General features: G+C 28.0%; 2 protein-coding genes across 3 annotated transcripts; both read right to left on the reverse strand.

Annotated features, from left to right (window-relative positions):
* Nucleotides 1-458: 458 nt before the first annotated feature.
* LOC145194861 (cyclin-G-associated kinase-like) lies at nt 459-23,815 on the reverse strand. Of its 2 annotated transcripts, XM_090070111.1 has the most exons (24): nt 23,475-23,815; nt 22,721-22,782; nt 20,056-20,115; nt 19,385-19,493; nt 19,014-19,153; nt 18,798-18,923; nt 18,577-18,666; nt 18,366-18,501; nt 17,036-17,145; nt 16,894-16,930; nt 16,602-16,740; nt 16,212-16,261; nt 15,207-15,355; nt 14,887-15,009; nt 11,282-11,424; nt 10,282-10,395; nt 10,017-10,097; nt 8,745-8,942; nt 8,234-8,430; nt 6,066-7,064; nt 5,825-5,982; nt 3,020-3,145; nt 768-815; nt 459-666 (listed from the first exon to the last, which is right to left on the reverse strand). In XM_090070111.1, exons 1-24 carry the CDS (start codon nt 23,590-23,592, stop codon nt 565-567), a joined length of 3,615 nt encoding a protein of 1,204 aa, XP_089926237.1. In that variant the 5' UTR covers nt 23,593-23,815; the 3' UTR covers nt 459-564. The 2 variants fall into 2 exon arrangements, with proteins under 2 accessions (XP_089926237.1, XP_089926238.1); XM_090070112.1 differs by lacking the exons at nt 17,036-17,145; nt 18,366-18,501; nt 18,577-18,666; ... (4 more) ...; nt 22,721-22,782; nt 23,475-23,815 and adding an exon at nt 17,017-17,035.
* LOC145194787 (tRNA-specific adenosine-34 deaminase catalytic subunit ADAT2-like) lies at nt 23,684-24,641 on the reverse strand. Its single transcript, XM_080072463.2, has one exon. The coding sequence runs from the start codon at nt 24,639-24,641 to the stop codon at nt 24,042-24,044; it is 600 nt and encodes a 199-aa protein (XP_079928589.2). The 3' UTR covers nt 23,684-24,041.
* Nucleotides 24,642-24,682: the final 41 nt, after the last annotated feature.

The following is a 24,682-nucleotide window of genomic DNA, read 5'->3' on the forward strand; positions in this document are numbered from 1 at the left end:
GTAATATACTGCAAATATATGACAGAGATGATTCCCATTGGGTTCTTTAATATACAGATATAACCCAACCAATAAGAGGCATAGCGCTCCAAATGCAACAGGAAAATACAATGGTTCATTTGGTTCAAAGTTAAAAAGTGCACAGATTTTTTTTAACCCCCTTGAAATTTATTAAAATACAATTTACATATATTCCAAATATTTCGTTATAAAAAATACAAACAAAATTCCAAACAAAAACTTCGGTTGAAATCTTTTAATGATGATATGTACAAAAAGCTTTTCCGAGAAATCGAAAGTAAAAAGAAGACAATTAAGTTTAGTTATGTGCGAAAAGAAAACAAACTAAATGAACCATCAGTGCATTGGTGTTTTTTTAGAAAATGGTAAATGTAGCCATTGAGTTAATGGAAAGCTTTTAAAATACAAAAAAAAAAAAAAAAAACAACAACAATAAATTATTTTCGAAAAAAACTTTGCTGCAAATATTCCAATTAAAATATATATCTAAAAATATCGACAATAGCGAAAGATCGGAAAAACATCGACTAAAATTACAAGGCGCTAAAACAGTGCTTTTGAGCCGGATTCTTCGAATAGAGACCAAGCATTGTTTAATTCGATGAAAATTGCTCTCGAAAGATTTTCATGCGGTTGCCCCGTGTGCTTTTAAGACGCAGAGAATAAAAAAGCAAAAATAAATAAATTCAATGGAAAACGTAATATCAAAATTTTCATTACATTTAGGTACGGACAAAAAAAATTACCTTATCAGGATGAATAGCGAGGCAAGCCTTGCGATAATGTTTCTTAACCTAAATAACATATATTGAATATTGAGATTTTCAAGTATGAGAGATTTTCAAGTATGCTAAACTTTTAAAATTAAAATATACATAAAACCATTTCAAAGATGTCGACGACAGTCATATTTTGTTAATATCTTATCCAAAAAATTACCAGCATATTAAACCAATATTATTCAAAGCAGCATCTCATTGAATACAATGTATATTTAAAGTTGAAAATGAAATTATTACCATATTTATTACCATATTAAGTTTTTTTTTAAAAAAAGAAGTTATATACACCTAATTTGAGGTGAAAAACGAGTTATATACACCCAATCGAGGTGAAAAACGAGTTATTTACACCCAATCGAGGTGAAAAACGAGTTATGTACATCCAATCGAGATGAAAAACGAGTTATGTACACCCAATCGAGGTGACTAACGTTCAAGTTAAGTTCCGTTCAAATCATTATCCAAATATTCTTTTACAAATCTCTTAGGCAAACAAGTTTCGTTACAGAGCTAAGTGTTGGAATTTGGATTTTCGCATGACATCATGTCTGAATGGAACTCTTTTATACACTTTTTGCATTTAATAATTTTAATTTCCTTTGACTGAAGTTGGTGGAAGCTGTTCTTCATCCTCAGCTTCTTCTTTTTCAGCAGGGTTTTACAATGGTATTTATAGCTTGCAGTTGGTTTTGCTTGCTTAGTTTTTTTTGCTTGCTTAGTTTTTTTTGCTTGCTTAGTTTTTTTTTTTCTTTTCTTTTTTCTTTTTCATGAGACTCTTCATCTCGTTTTCATAAGACTTAACAAAAAACTTTTATAAAAAAAAAAGCAGGACCAGAAAGTAGCTTGGTAATTTAACATATTCGGATAGAAGAGAACATTCTCTTTCCAATGGTGTTTTTATCTTTAAAATATTCTTATTTGTTCCAGTTTTATTTGATTGTTTTGAACCAATCGGTTTGCGCCAATTTTATTTGATTGTTTTGAACTAATCGGTTTGTGCCAAATTTACTCTACTCAATATCTTTTAACGCCCATTATTTAAAAAAAAGACAACAACAAAAAAAAAACAACATTTATTAGTACGCTGATGCTACACAAGATTTTGAACAATTTCTTCAGACAATTACTTTAAGTGCTCTTTGGTGAATATCTACAGCTTATTTACCAAAGGTTCTTAAAGAGGTTTAAGTGAAGACTATCGGTAGGCCAATTCGTCACTTAATATTTTGGGTTTGGGCCTAAAACTGAAAATACTGAAAAATGGACCTGATTCTTGTAGGAAGTAAATTCATAGCTCAAAGTTGTTTTTTCAACGATGTTATTTTGTTTAGGATGACCGTTAGAAATCTTAAAACCTTTGGAATTTAAATGACCAACTTCGTTGTTTGTTAGGTTCCATATAATGTGCAACGGGCGTTTTTTGTGGGTAGATTCCTCTTTTTTTATAATCAACTTAGATATTCATCTCGTCATTTCAAACTGTTCAAAACTTTGACAGATTTTCAGAAAATTCACCGTAGAGGTTTCTACGGTTCAACCGTGGTTTTTTGACAACTACCACTCAAGTTGCTATTTTAATAGCGTCTTACGAACCAGCTGCGAACTTGGTTTGGCAACATTTGAGGGCTTCCACTTTTGCACAATTGATGTACGATGGTTTTTAATTTTAAATCGACATCAAACTGCCCTGGTCTCTTTTACTTGTAATTAGAAGCTATCCCGACTGTTGAATATTACTGAGTTCCCGCGTCTTGAAACTGCTGAATGATGCGATTGACATGATTTCAGTACATCGATGAATGTTAATATTTGAAGAACTGAAAATAATTTTTCGCACAATGCTGACTTGAGAACAATATTGAATTTCAATGATTGTCATAAGTCAGTTTTCATTTTTTAAAAATGCGACTGATAAACTTTTAAGTTTTTAAGAATTCTCTTAGCCATATGTTTTATCAAGTTTGTTTACTCGTTTTTTATCGTTTTTTTTTTAACGTTTTTTTAACGTTTTTTATCAAGTAATTGTCAAGTTTTCTTAGTCATGTGCGATTACTTTTATCTAAGAGTAATTGTCAAATTTTACGGATTACAAACAATTTTTCGGCCCTTTAACTTTATAGCAATAAAGTTACGCGCAAATTATTACTCAATAATAAACAATACAAACTTTTTACATATCAACAACCGACTAATAAGTAATATATAGAAAGTCTTACATCGTTAGGTTGAATAAGTTCGTGCATTCCCACTTGAGTCCATTTACAACCTTCCCATAAAACAGTATGTAGCGATGAAATTAGCGCACGAATATTACGCTCTTTACCATCCGACCATTCGCGAATCTAAGCATTTATAATTTACAATGTAACAGCGCCAATAACAAAAACAAAATTCGTTTGGAAAAAAAGTGATGGATATGTTAAGTACACCATAGTAATATTCTTACTTTTTAAAATTTTGTTAACCTTGTGTTGCACTCTGGTTGTAAACAATATTATTCTGTATATTTTTAAACATGGTAAGTGTGATAAGTGTTCTTAAATATTCAATAGTTTATCGAACATACATTTCGATGTATGTTCGATTAACTATTTACAACTTCAGTAAAATGAAGTTGGCAAAAGAAAAAAAAAAATACAGCCCAATAAAAAATTCAAATAAAACCGAATTCTTTAATTATTGTATAGCTGGAGTTACATTAACTTAAAGTAAGTAAAGTGGTGTCAAAATATATTAACAAAAATTTCGTACGAACGTTCCTACTTAGGATATTATGGGCAGAAAGCCACATAACACCTCAGCAGAGTTCTTTACGTAATTTCAACAACTCATAAACAATCGAAAGTCATATAGAGAGATTTCAAGACGAAAATAGGAAGCTCTCTATTGGAATGTTTAGAATGTTCATAAGCCACAAAAAAAAAGTGTTGAAACGAGAGATCAGAAAAGAAAAATTGCGGCAAATATAAATTGTTTATTTGTGAAGCTAGAATGGATCCGTTTGTCTTCATCTTCATATCATTAAAAACAATTTAAAATTAAATGTAACGCTGTTGTAACAAAATGTTGCAAAAACCTAATTGAAGCTACAAACCAATAGAAAAAGAGTTATAAGTGCATCCCCTACACCATTAGTCATATTACTCAACATTTCTTTCAAATAAAATCAAATAAACAAAAATCTGGTGGTGGAAGAAAGAAGGGTTTTCAAGATAAAAAATTACATTGAGTGTACAATCATCAAAAACTTCCCAGGGCTGTCTATTATATTTCCAAATAAAGAGCAGGAGCAGATAAGAAATTTAAATGCACAAAGCATAACCTTGCTAAAAAAGGTGATTTTGCAAGCTAATTGAAGTTGTGGCAAAAGATCAGTGAATCCTCACTAATTAGTCAAACATATGCTAAAATGTGCTTGCAAAAACGTCTTTTACCTCTCAATGAATCACGCTGTAATGGATCTGTGTTCTGGCCTGGCTTGGCTTCATGTCATTATGGTAAACTGACTAAGGAATGATATGAACAAAATAATGTGAATGTTGTGCCTAATATTCTCCGAACTGCCCAAAATTGAAAAAACATAAAGTAGTTATGCTTGTATTATGTTTTGGGGACTACTAATTTTATTAGATGTCCACTGGAATAAATCAATCTCTTCATATACTGATGTATTAGAATTATTATTTATCTTGTACAGATGATTTTTATATCAACATACTTAAAGAAGTAATGCTTCCATATGCTAAGGATAATGTGATAATGTGATTGCTTAACAGGATAAAGATCTAAAACATATGGCTCCTAAAGCTAAGAGATGGTTGAAATATAATGTTAAAACAATCGGATTGGCTAAAAGATGGTTGAAATATAATGTTAAAACAATCCGATTGGCTAGCACAATTGGAAAATTTATGAAAAATTATTAATGATGAGGTAGCAAAAAAAAAAAAAACCTTGGAACAAAAAAAATTTTTGGGAGGTTGAAAAAACAGCATGGTATGCTACTCCAAAATTAACATGCTAAAAATTGGTCAATAGCATCCCCAAAAGGCGAAGTGTAGTTAAAAAACAAACAAAGGAATGCAACAAAAGATTAATTTTTTTTTCACTTTGTCAATCCTTTAACCCTTTTGCATATAAAGAATCAATTTTTTTTTAAATCTTCCTCTTTAGAAAACTAACATTTTCTGTGTTTATTATTTTTTCCAGTAAATTTTCACTGGTTTTAAGAGATTATATTAAACAAAAAAAAATCAAAGAGAACTGAAAAATTTTTTAAGGTCTATGACACAACATTGTAAAGAGTGTCCAGAATGATAACGATCCATGGGATTTTTGAAACATTTCAAGAACCACTTTTGATGACTTTTTTTTATTGTTTTAAAGCAAATTTATCTCTCTTTTAAAAAAAAACTGGTTTCCCAAATTGATAATCCAAGAAGTCAATAAGAGATAAGCTACAAAACATACAGGAAGCAGAAATTCTCTGGAAGATCCCAACAGCAATTTAGTGAAGGCTGTAAACACAGTCAAAAACTGCTACAAGAAAAGCAATACTACACAGCAAACATCTATCAATTCCACCAAGTTTAGGGTGTGGCACCCCAATTTTTTACAAAAACTTTAAAAAATTCATCTAAAGCTCATCCAAGGTGTCTGCATCAAATTGAGAAGAAGTTGTGATTAGCTTGATCAAAGCTTTTAGAAAACATCATCTTTCAAAATATTATTGATCATATTATTTCTAAAAAATGATGTTTTCTAAAAGCTTTACTGTATTTGGAGTTAAGTTTGCTTTAAAACATTTTTAAAAAATAATCTAAATCAACTAAGTGGTTTTCAAAATGTTTTAAAAATCCCATGGGTCATTATCATTCTGGACAGTCTTTATATGAAGAAAAAAAATTACATTAATTATATTTTCCAACACTGTAAGCAAACTGGCAATGTAATTTTTAAAAATTTTAGGGAAAGAAGAAATAATATTGGTAAATATTTTGAGTGAATTAAATAATCAAAACCTTCAATCTGATTGGATCAGAGCTGCTTTCTGTATCTTGCAAGTTCCGTAACTGCTTTAGAGTACTCTTTTGTGCATCGTTGTTTGATGAAGTGCTCTTGAAGCCTTGTGCTCCAAGAATATCGCTAAATGCATTATTGTTTACCATTGGCTTAGGGGCTGAAACATGTATTGCAATTAAACAATAACATATCCAAAAGGTTAAAACAAGAATAATTTTATAAAAACAAAAGAAAACATACCCCATGAGCCTTTTGATGCAGTAGATGTGGAATTTGGTCGACTAAAGACCCCTGTATCATTTGGATTAATAAAGTAGTTAGGACGCACAGTCTGTTGAACCGTAGCTTGTTTATTAACAGCTGGGGAAATACGACCTGATTGCCCAAGATTATTTGCAGGTGCAACAGGCTGTTTGCGAGGAGAAGGAGCAAAACTATTGGAGCTGCTAAGATTTGCCAAGTTAGCAAATGGATCATAAAACTGTTTATTTTGTTCACTTATTGTTCCAGAACTTGAAGAATGAACAAGTGGTTTCTCAGGTTGCAGGGTTTCAGCTGCAACAGTATCTCCCCATGCATCAAATATGTTCGACTCACTACTACTTTTTATAGGGGTTTGTTGCATCTTGAATAACGAGGAGTGAGACTCAGATTTAGATAAAGGTTGTGAATTATTTGTGGATCTAATACTTGAAAGAAAGTCAAAATCATCAAGAGTGTTCTTTGCTTGATCAATGTCAGGAGTGACCTGATTATTAGTTTTAATATCTGCATTAATTAAATCAAATTCAAAGGAATCTTTCTTACATTCAAAGTTTAATAACTGTTCTATATTGTTTCCTTTATTTGAAACTACTGTTTCAGCTGGTTGGGTTTCTAATGAAGTGAAAGAGTCTATTACAGTAATCTGTGGAAGCTGGGTGTCAATTAACAGATCATTATTGCAACTAGTTGTAAAGTGTGTGGAACCATTGTCAGAGATTTCAGTTCCAGACATTATATCAATCAAATTACTTGAAACCGCATGATCATTTAAATCATTTTTAGCAGTTTCAGTTTCACAGGGAGATTCAACTTTAAGCTGATTGTCGTTCTCCCAATCAATTGAATTGAAGAAGGTTGATTGGCCAATTTTTTGAGGAAAATCATCTACTGATTTAGCAGATTGAGTAGGAGATTCTGGAGAAGAAGGATTGCTGCTGTTTAAAAACTTATCACCTATCTTTTCTTCACTAAGACCTGAAAAATGAAGAAACTTGAGTCTTATATGGATTATTAAATTAATAATAATCCATATAAAAATAGAAAAATACAACAGGAAAATAGTGCTAGCTATCCTTAAATCAGGATGACAATGATTCATCATGTTCATGATCGTAATCAATATCAAAACCTAATTTTCATTTTAAGAGCAATTTCATGAGAGAATAAGAGAGAAAAAGTCTTCAGAGAAAATATTTTTATACTTTACAATGAACTCTAAAGCTTTTACCATAATTATTGTTAGTTCCCCATCTGATGGCTGGTTAATCAATCAGTTCTATAATATATATCTCTCTTAACAGTTTAATGACTTATTTTGAAACCATTCTAAAATTCTTTTTTTACACTTAGCTTGTGTTTTTGTTCAAAAATGTCATATGTCCACTGGGTTCAGAGGTGAAGACTTAAAATTAGTATTTAACAGATAATTTTGTTGACTTTCTGAATTGTAACCCAGTAACAGTGTAGTAACAATAATTCATGCATTAAAAAGTATATGATATGAAGTAACAATAATTCATGCATTAAAAAGTATACGATATGAAGTAACAATAATTCATGCATTAAAAAGTATACGATATGAAGTAACAATAATTCATGCATTAAAAAGTATACGATATGAAGTAACAATAATTCATGCATTAAAAAGTATACGATATGAAGTAACAATAATTCATGCATTAAAAAGTATACGATATGAAGTAACAATAATTCATGCATTAAAAAGTATACGATATGAAGTAACAATAATTCATGCATTAAAAAGTATACGATATGAAGTAACAATAATTCATGCATTAAAAAGTATACAATATGAAGTAACAATAATTCATGCATTAAAAAGTATACGATATGAAGTAACAATAATTCATGCATTAAAAAGTATACAATATGAATCCATAGCAAAAAAACATTATAGAGATTACAGAAGATGTAACAATTAAACCATTGAACCAGAAGGAATTACATGTCTTCAAATAAAAAGTGTGAAAAAACAAGCAATTAGTTAAATGTAACTGTAGTTTTATGGATTCTTAAATATTAAAAATGATTGGTTTTTAATCATTTTAAAGTATCAATAAAGTTTTCATTATTTTTTGTTAGAAAAAATTTTAAAGTTTTATCTTTTAACAAAAACTGCTTACCAAACTCTTCATGCAAAACCCAATATTCTTCCTTTGAAGAAAAACAAACATAAGGGTTTAGTTTGCTAGGATTAATTTTTTCCCATGGTTGTGTGTAGCCTGTCTCTGGAAGTTCTTCAGTGAACTTTAAACTCATCATAACTTCAAAATTAGTAGGATATTTGTCTATATTTATATCTTGTATATCTAATTTGGATCTAAAATGAAAAAAATTAGAAATAAAAATCTTATACATTGAAACCTTAAAAGCAACTAAGAAAACAATTCATTAAAAACATCTGAGATGTACATTCACAGAAACTCATGGGGTTTGGAAATTTGTTAAGAAATTGTTGTAAATTCAGCACTTGCTGAACTAAAAAGTAATTCTGGCAATTATGATGTCTATCATGAAATTTGTTTATTTTACGTACATATCAATTATACTGCCCTAATAGGGTCTAAAGATTGTTACAGATTTAGATAATTTAAAGATTTACTGACATTTAACAAATGAATATAAAAAACTTACATATTATATCTAACTGTGGTCTCTTCTTTAAGTAAGAAGCCGGTATGAAATTGAAGAGTAAGAATATTAATGGAGGTCAACTTTCCTTGTACTTTCCCTCCAAGTGTTGATCTACCATGATGAACTAATATAGTAATATCTCCATTCAACCGCACATGTGTTTGAAATATGATTTGACAATCATTTACTGTGTATTCCCTACATCAAGCAGAAAATATTTAAGACGCAAAGATTAATTTGTCATTTAAAATTTTTTGATATTGAAGAAAATGCTGTGCAAGCATATTTTAGCAGATATTGATAAATATAAGGACCTAGGAAAAAAATATAAGGAAAATAAAAGGACCAAATGATTGGTAATCCAAAGTATTAGCAAACAATTTTTTTATCTATTTTTTATTTATTTTTTAACAATTTTTTTTTTGAATTATTTTTTTAAGTTATCTTGTAATCAAACAAATATAAGCTTTAATATAATATATACAAATATAAGTTTTTGGTAAAAGTAAAAATTGTTTCAATATCAAATTACAAATTTTAGACCACATTCAGAACTCTTTCATAAAAAAAAAAAAAAGAAAGAAATTAAAGATAGAAAATAAGGAATAAGAATGAGATCTTCAATAGAGTTGAACAAAACAGCTCAACTCTAACAAAATGTAAGTAGTGCAACTGATGTAGTGTAGTGCAACTGATGTTATCTATCATTTCATTAAAGTAAAACCTTTTAGATTCTAAAGACTTTAATAACAGCTAAATTTGTTCAAATATTTTAAATGAAAAATAAAAAAAAGTCCACATTTTTTACAAAAACTCACAGAGAGTCATAAGAAACAACATAGAGGCTTTAGAGTACTGGGCTCTAGATCACTTGTGTAGAATTTGGAAGAGTTTTTACAACAAAATAACTTCTGTATAAAATTTAAACTTCTGTTAAATAGGCTGCAAAAGTAAGTCTTTAATGAATTTAAAAATGGATATTCTGAATGATATTCTGAAAAACCTTTTGCTCAAGAGGTATAAACATACTGCTTCAAGACATGCTCTAGTGGTTCCCCCTTCCCCCCCCCCCTTCCTTTTACATTTAGAATTTAAGAAAAAAACATTTATCCAAAGTTTATTAATTAATGACATCAATAAAGTTTAACCTAATTTATTTTTACATTAACACCATCATCATTAGTTAATAATCACCATTTTAGAACTTTTAGAAGATATCTCTAAAGAACTTTTACTATACAACATAGCGAAGCAATAATTCAAACCACTTGCCTCATCAACTCAATTTCTTGAGCTGTGTTAAGTATTCTTTTATCATTCTCATAAATTTCTATGAAGGGTCGACAGCCTGTTCTAAAATGTGAAACTAAATACTGGTATAAAAAATAAATATGAATTTAAAAAAATATTAATTGAACTTTTAAATAAATGCTATATACAAAACTATTATCAGGAGTTATACATGAAATAAACTAATTATCAACAACTATCACAAAGATAAAATAAAACTTTCATCATCAAAATCATCATTGTTTACCTGGCTTTATTAAAAAGAGGAGCCTGTGATAGAACAAGACTTTTTAAAAAAACAGTATTTTTATGAGGAAGACATGGTGGGTTTGCTACAATTCGACCCACATATCCAATATACCTTTGAAAAAAAAAAAAAAAAAAAAAAAAAAACTTTAATGAAAATTCAAAATTTTTTTAATTACTTAAAACGATTCCTTAAACTATATAAAAATAAAAAATTATAAAATTACAAAATTATAAATTATAAAATTATAAAATTATAAAATTATAAAACTATAAAATTATATTAAAATCAAATTACACTTTACAAATACAAATATCAAATTCCTAAAACTTGAAACTGACACTTCTTTTCATCATATATAGTTAAGTATTTAAAAAAAAATTCAAAATGTAGTTTTTTATTTGAAAGAAAAGTTTTCTATTAATTTTTTTATGAATCCTAAAATGAATTATATTCAATGAATTCTATTAAATAGATTCTACTATATAAAAGTTGAAGATATCAAAGAATTTGCTTGTTTTTTACCCCCTGATGGTTTTTTAAAATTTCTTAAGTTCATATTGTTGTTCTTGCAGTAACGTTATATATAAATTTTATATATAAATTATCAACCACATTTAATATTTAGTTTTTATCTGCTGTGCATCTTTTAGTTGTAAAGTGAACTTATAAAAAATTTGCTGTGCATCTTTTAGTTGTAAAGTGAACTTATAAAAAATTTACACAAAAAATGTTAAACCAGTTTAACTTTAATATTAATCATAAAACCTTTATGGAAAATCAGTTAAGGATTCGGCAAACAAAGTTTTTTTAAAATTTATTTTAAAAGATATTGCATTAACTACAAACTTGTGTAATTAGTGAATAATTATGATTTTTGCATATTGCATTTTAAAATTTTTAATTAGAAGCAATTGGAACAAAAATAATTTCTTTTGCATTTACAGTTACAATCAATTATTTTGTAAATTTCTTACTCTTTATGAGATCAATAAAATACCTTTTTTGTGAAGGTGTCAGATTCAAAGAGGATGCTCCACATCTCTTTGAACTAAAGAGACGCTCACTCAGTGAAACCTTATTGAACAGCTTACAGAAAAGAAAGAATGAACACAGTAAGACTGCTGATGAACTTTTGCCATCCTAAAATGAAAATTTTTTTAACTAACAATAATATAAAAATAACTGTTAAACAAATAATCACTCTAATTTTATTTTAAACCTTAAAAAAAAATGATAAAAATAAAACTTTTATGTGGAAATAAAATGACAACTTTGAAATAAAACAATCAAGAAAAATGTAGATGTTAAGAAAATCTAACAAAACCATAAAAAAAGAAAAACTTTTTATGTTTATTTTTGTTTCATTTTTAAGGAAAAAATTAAAAAAAAACACTTTTGGAGAAAAAAAACCACAAAGAAAATTTAATGAAAAATTAGACAACTTTTAGTTAAGGAAATATTAAGATGGCCAAAAACAGGTTCTAGGGTGAGGGGAGGGATGAGAGAAGGAGAGGTTGAACTCTTCTACATGCTCATTTAATGCACTTAAAGATCTAAGAAACTTTTTTTAATGCAACTAAGCAAGATGCTCTAGATAAATTGAGTCATTTTTTTAGGGGATTTTTTTTTTAGGGGAGCTCAGCCTTATGAGTGCAATATTGGCCAACAGAAGAGTTGTTAAGAAATAACAGTTTTCTCACTTTCAAACTATTCTAATATTAAATCACCATGATAAATAAAACTGTTACAATACTTTAAGACATCAACTTTATAAAATCTTTGCAAACCATATATATATATATATATATATATATATATATATATATATATATATATATATATATATATATATATATATATATATATATATACTACCGTCCATAATTGGACGCACCTTACAAAAATGCGCTTTAACTCACAAATAAAATTAATTAAGAGTGTCTACATTGGTCTAATCATAAAGTACTGTGAGAACATAGTTAAGAGAGATATTTTTAAAAGAAATATATTCTTATATTATTAAATTTGTTATTATTTACAAAATAAAATAAACAGAAAAATTTTTAAGCGATATCCACTTGTATTGTAAAATAAGTAAATTTTTAATTAAGATTACTTTTTATTTTGTCTATTCATTATTAGTTAAACTTTTAAGCTGAGTGTGTTATAAGATATTTTTTTTTTCTGTTTTAAAAAGTTAATAAATCTATAGTTTTTGAAAACTAATGATTTGATTGATTTTGAACTATCAATTTTTGGTAAGAAAACTTTTAAAAATTTATTTCTCATTTTTTCAAATTAATTATTTTATTTTAGTATTCTTATAAGATTCGTTATTTAAAATGACAAAAAGAGGGCAGATAAATTTAGAAAAACATATAGAAATTTGGACCCTTCATAATTTAGACTTTTCTAAGAGAAATTGGTCGGCGCCTCAGGATTTCAGAGAGTTGTGTCTGTTAAACGATTAAAAGAAATTGGTCGGCGCCTCAGGATTTCAGAGAGTTGTGTCTGTTAAATGATTGTAAGAAAAGTAGAAACGGTGTCTTTCTGCGATCGTAAAAGAGTAGGGAGACCTCATTCTACTACAAAAAAAGAGGATAAGTACATAGTAATTAATTCTTTAAGAAATTGTGGACGCACAGCGCCAGATTTAGCAGCTGATTTTAATGAACTTCATACCACAAAAATAAGTACAATGACAGTAAAATGGTAACTTCTTGAAGTAGGGCTTAGAGGTCGCGTAGCTGTTAAAAAACCATGTTTTACAACCGTCCACAAACAAATAAGATTAGTCTGGGCCAAAGAACACAAGAATTGGACAGTAGAAGAGTGGAATAGAGTACTTTGGTCAGGCAAATCAAAGTTTGAGATTTTTGGGAATAAACGCCAGTCATTTGTTCGTTGTCGGGTAGGAGAAAGAATGCTGGAGCAATGTACTATGCAAACAATTAAGCATGGAGGTGGGAATATAATGGTTTGGGGTTGTTTTGGTGGTGGCCAAGTGGGATCAATTGCCAAAATTGATGGGAAAATGACAAAAGAAGTCTATTTAAAGATTTTGAAAAAACATGCTTTAGTCTGTGGAACCGAATTAATTGGCGAATGATTCGTTTTCCAACAAGATAACGATCCTAAACACACTGCTAAAGTGGTTAAGCAATATTTAAATGAAAAAAAGAGGAAGGATTGTTGAAGGTCATGACTTGGCCACCGCAGAGTCCTGATTGTAACCCAAATGGGTTATTGTGGGATCATTTAGATTAGAGGGGTAAAAATGATCTTTGGGAGGCAATCCAAAACATATGGAAAAATATTGATGAGGAATATTTTAAAAAATTGATTGATCGCATGGCATGTATCTGCCAAGTGATAGTCAAAGCTAAAGGTGACCATTTTAACGAAAAGATGATTTAAATAAAAATATTTTGTTTTAGTAATAATTTTTGATACTATTATATTTTTTCTTCATTAAAACTAATAAAAGAACATAAAATTATCGATTTGTTTTATCGAAGTCACAAACCAAAATTATTCTGACACATTTTTCTATTAATATCTGTAGTTGCAACAGGTGCATCCAAACTTATGGACGGGAGTATATATATGTGTATATATATATATATATATATATATATATATATATATATATATATATATATATATATATATATATATATATATATATATAAGCATAGTTTATTTTCTCTGCAAATATATGCTTTACTTCAACTTTCTTTCTCAACTTTCCTCATATTGACAATTATTTATGAACTGATGTGTAGAATCATTTCTGAAAAAAAACAAATAAGAAAATCCCTTAAAACCTTCACTTTAAAAGAAGTTTTTACAATGTAATTAACTTTAAAAAATGGCTGAAACTTTAATATCTAATTAAAAAATAAAGAACTCATAACAAAAGAAAAATGTTTGGGGTTTAAGTGATAAGAACACAGTTATGATATCAAATATCTGTCAAGTAAATTCTTTTTTAATTTATATTCAGAACTTAGAAAAAAGTTATATATCCATGGCAAACAAGTGTAGTTAAAATTTAAAAAACAGAATTTGATATTCATAATATTGCTGCAAAATGATAGCTTTGGTCATTTTAAAAAAATCTTACCAGATGTAAGCAATGTTGAACTCCTTTATTTCTCGTGTGACAAAAAAAAAAACCAACCAAAAAAAAGCCTCCAACTTGCAATAACTTGCAGTTATATTTGTACTTTGGTTTTAAATTTCAAGTAACATACTTGATGTTAAATAAGCGCATTTGATTGGTTATGTAAAGATTGCTTTACATTAAAAATTTCTATACTAAAAAAATTCTATACTAAAAAAATTCTATACTAAAAAAATTCTATACTAAAAATCTCTATACAAAATGCTATTGATAAAAAGTAAAATTTTGTAAAACTGATGACAAAAAACTAAGATAATATGAAGATGGTTCTAAGTTAAAAAGTGGTTTTGATTTTTAAGCAGTTTATAAATCCTCAAATTCAAAAATGAAAATCTTATCTTAAATTGTACTTTATATTTACATAAAACATTTTTATATCTTCAATAAACTAATATAATAGAAATTTAGTTACATACCAAGCAATGGACCACTATGACATTTTCTTTATTTTGCTTGAGGAAATTATTTAACTTTCTACATAATGAGACCAGTTTTTCTAATGGAGGAGCCTTTTTAGGATTCCAACCACATTCAAAAACCTAAAACCACCAATAAGCAAGACATTAATAAGCAAGACATTAATAAGCAAGACATTAAAAAGAGTTAACAAGCAAAAAAAAAAAAATTTCTATAGTTTTTTTTCTAAATAAAGTTGACTTTATTTGAATTCATTTTAATCAAACTATTTCTAAATTCATCATAAAAATGTAATTGTCTTTAAAGTATATAAACTTACCCTATCATTAAGCTTATCGGTGCGATAAGATCGTTGTGATACATTTACAACTACATAATTACTGGTGTGCTTGCTATCGAGATAATTTCGAACATCATCAATATTATTTTTATATGCTGCTTCAATTCCATCAGCAGGAAAGGACATAACTAAAAGAAATGTTGCTAAAATTATATATAGCATAATGAATTATGTAAATTACATAATAATAAATAAACATGCAAAATGATAGCAATGCAGCATCATACTTTTCAATTTTTTTAAATTAGGAAATCTTAAAAAACTATATTTTATCACATTGGCTGATAATTTATTTAGTTATTTGCCTGATTGGACATTTGTTAATGCATTATATTGAAATAAATGGGTAAGAGGTTTAATAAACTCATTTTAAAAAATCAAATATTTGAGTTTGCTGAGTTCAGAGTCGTATTTGATAGATGATAAATGACTAAAGTTCTGATTCTACATTCTGTTTATTTTTAAAAAAACAATTTATAAAATTTAAAGTGAACAAGTGACTTCTTTAGTAAGATAAAAACGAAGAAAAAAAATTCAAGAAAGAAAAAAAAATTCAAGAAAGAAAAAAAATTCTCTGATCAAATTCTCGGATTTTCAATTGCAAAATTGATAAAGTATATTCTTTTTAAAAATGATATTCTTAAAAAATTCATTTCATTAAACTAAAGAATTTAAGTCTGGTATTGATATGGCATTATATTATATTATAAAATATTATAGATGTCAACCATAATCATAATATTATTAACACTATCAACCAAACTTTGAAAAAAAATTTTGTTTCACACAAACAAAAGCATTCTCTCAATTGGATTCACATCACACACAGCATTGATTACTATGTTGTATTACTCACAACTTGTTGCATCATGTCCTTAACTGATAGTTGTTTTTATTTCTGCATTTTTTAATGGTTTGTTCTTAAGTAAAAAAAAACTCATTCAGAAAAAAATTAAAATTCAATAGAGATTTAAAAAAGTTTACCTAACAATCTAGAGGTTACATAAGTTATGTCTAAGTCACTGTTAACATAACTAAAAAAAAAAAAGATCATTAAAATTAAATTCTGATACAAATTACAATTTTAAGTAAAAACTTAAAAAAAAACAAACAACAACAACCAGGAAACAAAGGTCATAACACGTTTAAATTTTACTTAATGTTTAAAAATATAAATGTCGATTATTATAATGGAAGTGTGTTTTCAGTCAGAACGTGTAATTTACTTACCAATCATATATGCAGAAAACTCATGACACTTAAAACCTGATATTCATCCAACACTTCATCTGGTAAATACCATCTTGGCATCAAGTAGATTTCATCTTTTTCATTTAAAAATTAAACTAAATTAACTCTTGTTTTGATACTCACCCAGCTACTGTGTTTATCATCTTTGAAGATGCACCCTTTATATTGCTTAACAAACTTCCAGCACGATTGACCATACTTTCAAGTAACACTGAACTGGCTCCATTTTTCAACTGAGTTTCAGCTCTCTCTGGAATTTGCTCTTAAAGTTTGAAAAAAAAAAGATGTTGAAAATTTTTTAATATGAAGCAGTAGCATGACACACAATACAAATCAGTAACTGCAGAGATAAGAAAAACAACTGCAGATTAAATTACTTCTAAATATTGTAAAGTTTAAGAATAATTTCAAAAACCTGTTTTAACTTGATTGCTTGATTGGCTTTTTGGTTCCTAAATAATTTTTAAGATGTTAATACAGTAACAATTTACAGAACTTAAAAGGTCAATTATATAAACAAGATAAACTGAAAATCAACCTTCTCCCAAAAATCTTACAATTACTGATGATTTTAAATCGACACCATTTTCTGTAGCAATAGATACAAGTTCTGCATACACCCCATCCAGGTCAGGTCTTTGATTTGGATCAACTTGCAACATGGATCCTAAAATATTTTATACAAAGGTGACCATAAAGTACTCATTACAAATTTTTATACAGAGACTGCATCTTGATGTGTTGATGTTTTTTTATCTGACTAAAAGTGATAACTAAAACTGTATATTCAGATATAAAAGTCAGATTTTATAAACAAGAAAATACACAAGATAAAGGAATAAAGAATGCAATAGCAATTCAATTTACCAGTTTTAGTAATGCTTTAATAGTTTAAATTTCTTTTTTGTTTGAGTTATTTTTGTGTGAGAAAAATACTGCACAAAAATAGGATTTAATAAATTTTTTTATTTAACAGTTTCTTAGTTTTTTGTGAGCAGTAAAGAGGATTTAAGAGAAGAATATATTTAACTTGTACAAGCAAAAGCATTGACATCAAAGAGAAAGACAGACATCTTTAAAATAGAAAAACCTGGTCATCAAAGAAAAAGATAGACATCTTTAAAATAGAAAAACCTGGACATCGAAGAAAAAGATAGAAATCTTTAAAATAGAAAAACCTGGACAAAGAGAAAGATAGACATCTTTAAAATAGAAAAACCTGGACATCGAAGAAAAAGACAGACATCTTTAAAATAGAAAAACCTGGACATCGAAGAAAAAGACAGAAATCTTTAAAATAGAAAAACCTGGACATCGAAGAAAAAGACAGAAATCTTTAAAATAGAAAAACCTGGACATCAAAGAAAAAGACAGACATCTTTAAAATAGAAAAACATGGACATTAACAAGAGAAACTATCAATTTTAATGAAATATTTTTAACAGGAAAAATTAATTTTATTGAAAGACATTCCAGTGTTAGTTGATAAAAAAAAAGAATTTATCTAAAATAACATTTTGGTAAAGTAATTGTGAATTACTATTTTTTTAAAATACTGTTTGATCCTATGCTTTGATTCATACTAAATATTTCTAAAATTACATCAACTTTTTTATGATACAAAGTTTGTAAACAATGAAACTTTTCTGTTTTTATAAAAAAAACAAGAGAATTTCATTGTTTTGATTCGCAACTAAAGATACAAATTTAGATTAACACTCTTCAAATGTCTACAAGCTAATGAAAAAAGCATCTGACAAGCTAATGAAAAAAACCATCTGACAAGCTAATGAAAAAAACCATCTGACAAGCTAATGAAAAATATCTACTAACAAAAAGTTAAACCTGAAACTCAGAATAATGAAATATCAAGTGTAAAGAACTTACGAATTAACTTGTGGAAGTCTTTATACAATGCATCATTCAAAGGAATTGAATAATTTGCATTCATAATCTTAAGCTTTGCAGAATCTTCAAATGGGTGGCGTGAGAAGCACAACATAAATAGCACACAGCCCAAAGCCTAAATGTCATCTTATTAAACAATTTATTACATTATTACATACAAAATGATATTTTCCCCAAAACTATTTCTTACCCAAACATCAGCTTTGGTAGTAATAGGATAGTTGCTGTAAAGGTCAACCATTTCTGGTGCCCTGTACATTGGTGTAGTATTTACTTGAATCTATGAAAAAGTGTTTTTAAATCAAAATATTGTAATAAAATTATGATTATGATTATATGGTAATATTTTTTTTTTTTTAAATCTTGAGAGTTTATGAATATTGACATCATAAATCAAAAGTGAGAAACTACTTCATCTTCTGCAAGTCTTCTTTGCATTGCAGTCCAGCTATCATCAGGATACAAGGAAGCTGTGGTTGCACTTCCAAAATCACAAAGTTTTATAACTCCTTTGCTATTGACTAATAAATTTTCAATCTAAAAACAAAAAAACAAAAAAAAAACCTTTTTGAAACTTTGAAAATTTTTCTCTTAAAAAATTTTGAGTCATGTTTAAAAGTCATGTACCTTTATGTCTCTATGTATGATTGGTGGGACTTGCTGATGCATGTAAAGAACGCCATTACATGCCTGCGAAAAAATCTTTAATACTTGATCAAATGGCAGACCTTTAGGACCTTGGCTTTTAAGAAGATCTGTGAGCTGACCTTATTTTCAAAAGGAGGAAAAAAAACAGGCATTTTAAAACATTTACAAAATTTTTAAAACATTAAACTCATATTTTACTTTTTATTCAAAATATTACTTTAAATATTTTGATTATGAAATCAAAATTTTCTAAGTCTCTCAGTCTTCAATTCTTAGCAAAAAACTTTCTTCTAATAAAAAAAAAAAAAAAAAAAAAAAAAAAAAAAAAAAAAAAAAAAAAAAAAAAAAACCTGTACAAAGCTCTGTTAGAATCAAATACTCTTTTGATCCAGCCTCTTTTTCTGAGCTGATGGCTGCTCCAACATACTGAATAATATTTGAATGACCACGGAGTTTACGCTTGTTGAATGTCAAGGAAGCCAAAGTTTATGATTTTTTTTTTATCATTAAGTCATTAAAGTTACCAACACCACTGCACAACACCTGGACTGGAAACAAAAGGATCATTGTTTTCTGAACAATCCTATTCTCAAAATTTTGAGTTGTTTTTTTTTTAATTTACATATTCCAAGCTTTTCTGAGACTGTAAACCATTTTTTGCTATTTGAGCAAAAATGACCATTATGATATTTAATGATTGTCATTACTTTAATTACAAACTTTTTAGCGCAGCTATTTTTTTGCACATACTAACTATGTAACTAAGATGAAAACTATAAGAAGAAAGAGAAAACAAGTTTCATTAAAAAATATTTTGAGTCATTCGGGAAAGAAAAAAAAAAATTCTTTTTTTCTTTATTTTTTCTTTATTGTAAAATGTTCTTAACAGTTCTTAGAAAAGATTTAAAAAAAAAAATTAAATTTAAATAAATTATAAATACTTTTAAATTTAGATAAATTTAAATCTATAAGCTGGTATTGATCTTAAAAACTTTGCAGAAAATAAAATTTGAAATGATACAAGAAATTGCACTTCTTTTACGATATGTTTCTTTGATGAATCATCAACTGCAATTAATCTCTGAAAAAATACATGGAAAAAATAAAGAAAAGAAACAGAAAAATAAATTCCATCAAAATAGCCTGACCTAATAGAGACTAATTTTGATCCAAAGCACAGTGGTCCACAGGGGTGACAGTGGTCCACAGGGGTAACAGTGTTGTCCATTTTGGCCTAAAATGTGATCAAAAGTCAAAAATTGACTTTTGGCAAATTTTTATTTTGATGTTTTTTTATCTTTAGGATACTCTAAAGCAGGGCTGTGGAGTCGGAGTCGTGGAGTCAGAGTTGGAGCTCATTTTGGCTGGAGTCAGAGTCGGAAAAATTGTACCGACTCCGACTCCAGCTTAAAAAAAATCTTTCAAAGTTTCATAATTTTTATATGGATTTTATAGATGTTACTCATTAAAATATTTTATGTTCTGTCTGTCTAAAGCACAAGTATCAAACTACAGCCCTCCAATTGTTAAAAAACTACAAGTCCCATGATGCTCTGATAGCTGTAGGATATCCAGACATAATAGAAATTGTAGTTTGCAACAACTGGAGGGCACCAGTGAATTTCTCCAGGTCTTGGTGGAAAAGATTCTTCAAGAATATGAACTTAAAAAAGAACAAGTTCTTTCTGTTCAACTGACAATATTTCAAACATGATTTTGACAAATTGCTAATGTTATTAGTGACTACATTAGAGTTTATTGCATAACTAGAGTTTAGAAAAGTTATTTGTTCAGAAATTATTTTCTAATAAATACTGTTTACAACACTAAGTGGTTGGATTATTTGTATCATGATGATGAAATAGCCAATGTTAACATTTTACTACAATAAATTTGTTGTTAAAATTTGGTTACTTATTACAAAAGGCTGCATATCTCAAAAAAGAATCCATCAAACTTGATCAAATTTTCACTGAAGCTTCTCTAGGGTAAGTTTTCTTATTTTACAACGTTTAGGCTTAAAATATTTACAACTCGCCTTTTTAAGAATATATAAAATAACATTATCTAAATCACTTGCATTTATCATGAATCTTCACATTTTGCTTGAATGTATTTACTTCCCTGGTATTTTCCAGAATCCAGTTTTTTATACTGTAAAATAAGATCATTTAACAACAAAATGAGATACAAATTTAGCTACTCCTGTTTGCCCCTCTAGAAACTGTGGCACATGTTTATATAATTTCAATTTCTTCTTTTTCAAATGGTGCAGCCTACTAGAAGAAAATTCTATGATTTATTAAGGGAGTCATCTCCAAATATTTTAGCCGATTCGGAAACTCTTGAGAAAGTCATTATAAAGCTTAAAATAGCTAGTGGACTTGAGGCCTGCAATCAAAAAAGCTGCCTAGTGGATGGTCTAATGGTCAATACCCATTTAAGAAGATTAAAGCTCCACATCATGGAAAGATGGAAGCAATCAAAATGTATTCATGAGAGATTGTTGGCCAACAACTCCAACTGGTTAGACACGAATTTAGAGTTAAACAAATTTCCCTGTTACCATGAGTTGAATAAAAAGGGCCTCAAAAAATTCAATAGGCCAGAAAAGAAATTTGAGCAAAGGAGAAAAACATTTAAGAGTAGCAACATCTGCTCTGGAACTTTCTTTTGCAGCTCAAATGAAATTAAGAGAAGTAGCTCAAGTGGATTCATCATTTCTGATGAAGCAGGCTACTGAAACAACACCAACTAGATCCAGGAGGCTACTGAAACAACACCAACTAGCTTCAAACTTGAGTAATACTTTACTTTCATTATGAATGATATCAGAAGAGGCACAAGAAAGCAGGGACAGGGATCATCAAAAAGAGATTACACTAGAAAAATTAGTAGGACAGCAACAAATGAGTACTTGATCCTTTTAGTATCTTCTGACCCTATGATATCCTCTACACACATTATTTCAAGGAAGCCAAAGAACTCTACCCTCACATAAAATGCAATCTCTCTATTAGAGAAAGCAACTGATTTCTCTGAGGCACTTTCTTCAGATAAAGAATGAGGTTCAATCTAGTTTCCTTCAGAAAACTGTTCTATGTTTAAAAGTTCAGTATGAGAGTGATTTTTCTCATTTACTGTTTAGAATTCTATGATTATTCTTTTTCTTTTTTTTTTTTTTTTCTTTGTTTTATGGAATGTAAAAATGATTTCTTTCAATTAGAAAATTTAAATACTTTTTAGATAAATTTATTTTTTCAACCATGGCTATTCTATAACAACATTTTTTTCATTTTTTAGCAAAACTTTAAGATGGAAATGTTTATATCATATAAGCATTTTCGGACAGTTTAAGAAATGTTGGGATTTTTTGTGTGTGTTTTCAAGAACTTTCTAGCTAATAATTTTAATTTGATCAAAATGATGCAAATAAATTAGTAAAAATTGGCATTGTTGATTTTTGATCACTTTTTAGGCCAAGATGGACCACAGTGCAGAAGTCTTATGATCAAAGTCTGGTTGAAGTTGAATGACACTTTCTTTTAAATTTCTATATCTAAATTTTAAGCAGGATCTGCATTGATGGCAGTGTTTCATATGAACCTGACAATATTAGCCATCAATTAACAAATCAATAAATAAATTAAAATGAAAAAAATTGAAAAAAAAAAACAAAAAAAAACCTTGAGGGCATACTCTTTGCCAGTTTTATTATCCTGTGCAATAAAAACAAACCCATATCCACCTGGAAAAAAGAAAAACTTCAACTACCAATTTAATTAATAAATTCAATTTATTAATTAGCAGAAAGAAAACAAAAAAAAATTTTTAAGAGCTAAATTTGTTTTTTCAAATTAAAATTATGGTATCAGCAATGATTACTTTAAGTAACCCAGTCTTTTTGAAATATTTTCATGGGGGCAATAAGTTGCACACTAAAAAGTACCTTAGTGTTAACAAGGATAATTTTAATGTAAATACATTTAATCATTAAAATATAACATCAATTATTGATATCTGATTGTTTACAAAATGTTTTAAAATAATAAAAGCTAGATCAAGTAAACACTTGTGGTTTGAAATAAATGATTTTTAAACAAGATTTAAAATTTTTGAGAGAAAGAAAAGATTCTTTAAATTTAAAAACTATTTTTCTTCTTATTTTGATTTGTAGCAAAATTAAAAAAGGTCTCAGTAAAAAACCTAATAAAATTATTGGATTGGCAACAAATCATCATCCTTTCTTGTTGGATATAAAGAAAGCTGAGAATGTTTCTCTTCACTTCTGTAAAATGACTGGTACCAACTACTTATTTTATTATAAATTCAAAAACAAATTTATTAGAACTTTTTTCAACTTAATTAAGTCCATCAGTTTCAGAGTTTAAAAAAAGTTCTTTATATTTATTTTTGAAATAATATAAAAACTATTAATACCTTCAGCTAGAACTTTTTTAATTTTAAGATGCTGTTGACCTAATTCTACATTCTGTCCCACCATTTCACTTCCACCTGAGCCATTTGAACCACTAAACAATCCTCCAAACCATGCCATGTCACTGACCTTTTAGTTGTTTTAACATAAAGCAATAATTTAAACTTCAATAATCAAAAATTTATAAATAAATGCAATTGAAAAATGGATGTAAAATATGTTGATAGAAAAAATAAAAATGATCTAATCTTTTTGATAAAACATTTTTTGTTTTTTACATAAAAGATAGCACTTCAATACAATAACAATTACTTTTAGAGAGACTATTAATGAAAAGGTCACAGTAATAAAATTTATATTGAAACAGTTCACAGTAATAAAATTTATATATGCCCTCTTTATTGAAAAATTTATAGCAAACTATTATTTTAAAAAATATGTATGTATGAATGTATTATACATATATGATTCTTTCTTCATAGAACAAAAAAAAAAAACACATACACAAAAAAAAAGAAATAAGATAGCTTCACTTTAAAAGAAGAAAAAAAAATACATAAAACATTTTATTATTGGTTACAAAGTAGATTTGATTTTGTGTCAGGTAACTTTCTTCCAATCTTACTTTTAGGTTCAGGAGCCGAAGGGTTTTCAAATGTATAAAATAACTTGAGCAAGTTTATAGACTCTTGAGAAAAGCATCCACTAACACACTCTAGAGCAGAATTCATTTGAAATTCACAGCTTGATTGTCCGCTTGTTTTTCCAGGTTCTATACTTAATGTGGCAACATCTAGCCTTGAACCACAACCACCGAATCGCTGATTTGCACAGCCATAAAATACTTTTTTTAAACCAATTATACGCAATGCTGCAGCACACATTATACATGGCTCAGTTGTAACATACAAAACACATTCACCAAAAACATCTAAACTCTGTTCAGTTTTCTCAAAATAATTTCTTGCTTTCTCTAGTGCAACAATCTCTGCATGGCGAGTTGCATTTTTAGTACGGTTTACATCATTGTAACCATTAGCTATAATTAAGTTGTTATGAATAATAACACACCCCACAGGAACCTCTCCATTATCTAGAGCAGTTTTTGCCATTAGCAATGCTTGTTTCATATACTCTTCATTATTGATATCCAAAATACTATTTTCCATTGTTCAGTTTTTACTTTTTTCTTTTCAAGTTTAGATTAAAA

The sequence above is a fragment of the Hydra viridissima genome, unplaced genomic scaffold (genome assembly GCF_058129835.1).
Source record: "Hydra viridissima isolate aposymbiotic clone 2 unplaced genomic scaffold, HvirCarnegie_v1 scaffold_13, whole genome shotgun sequence".
In the NCBI taxonomy this organism is placed as follows: Eukaryota; Metazoa; Cnidaria; class Hydrozoa; order Anthoathecata; family Hydridae; genus Hydra; species Hydra viridissima.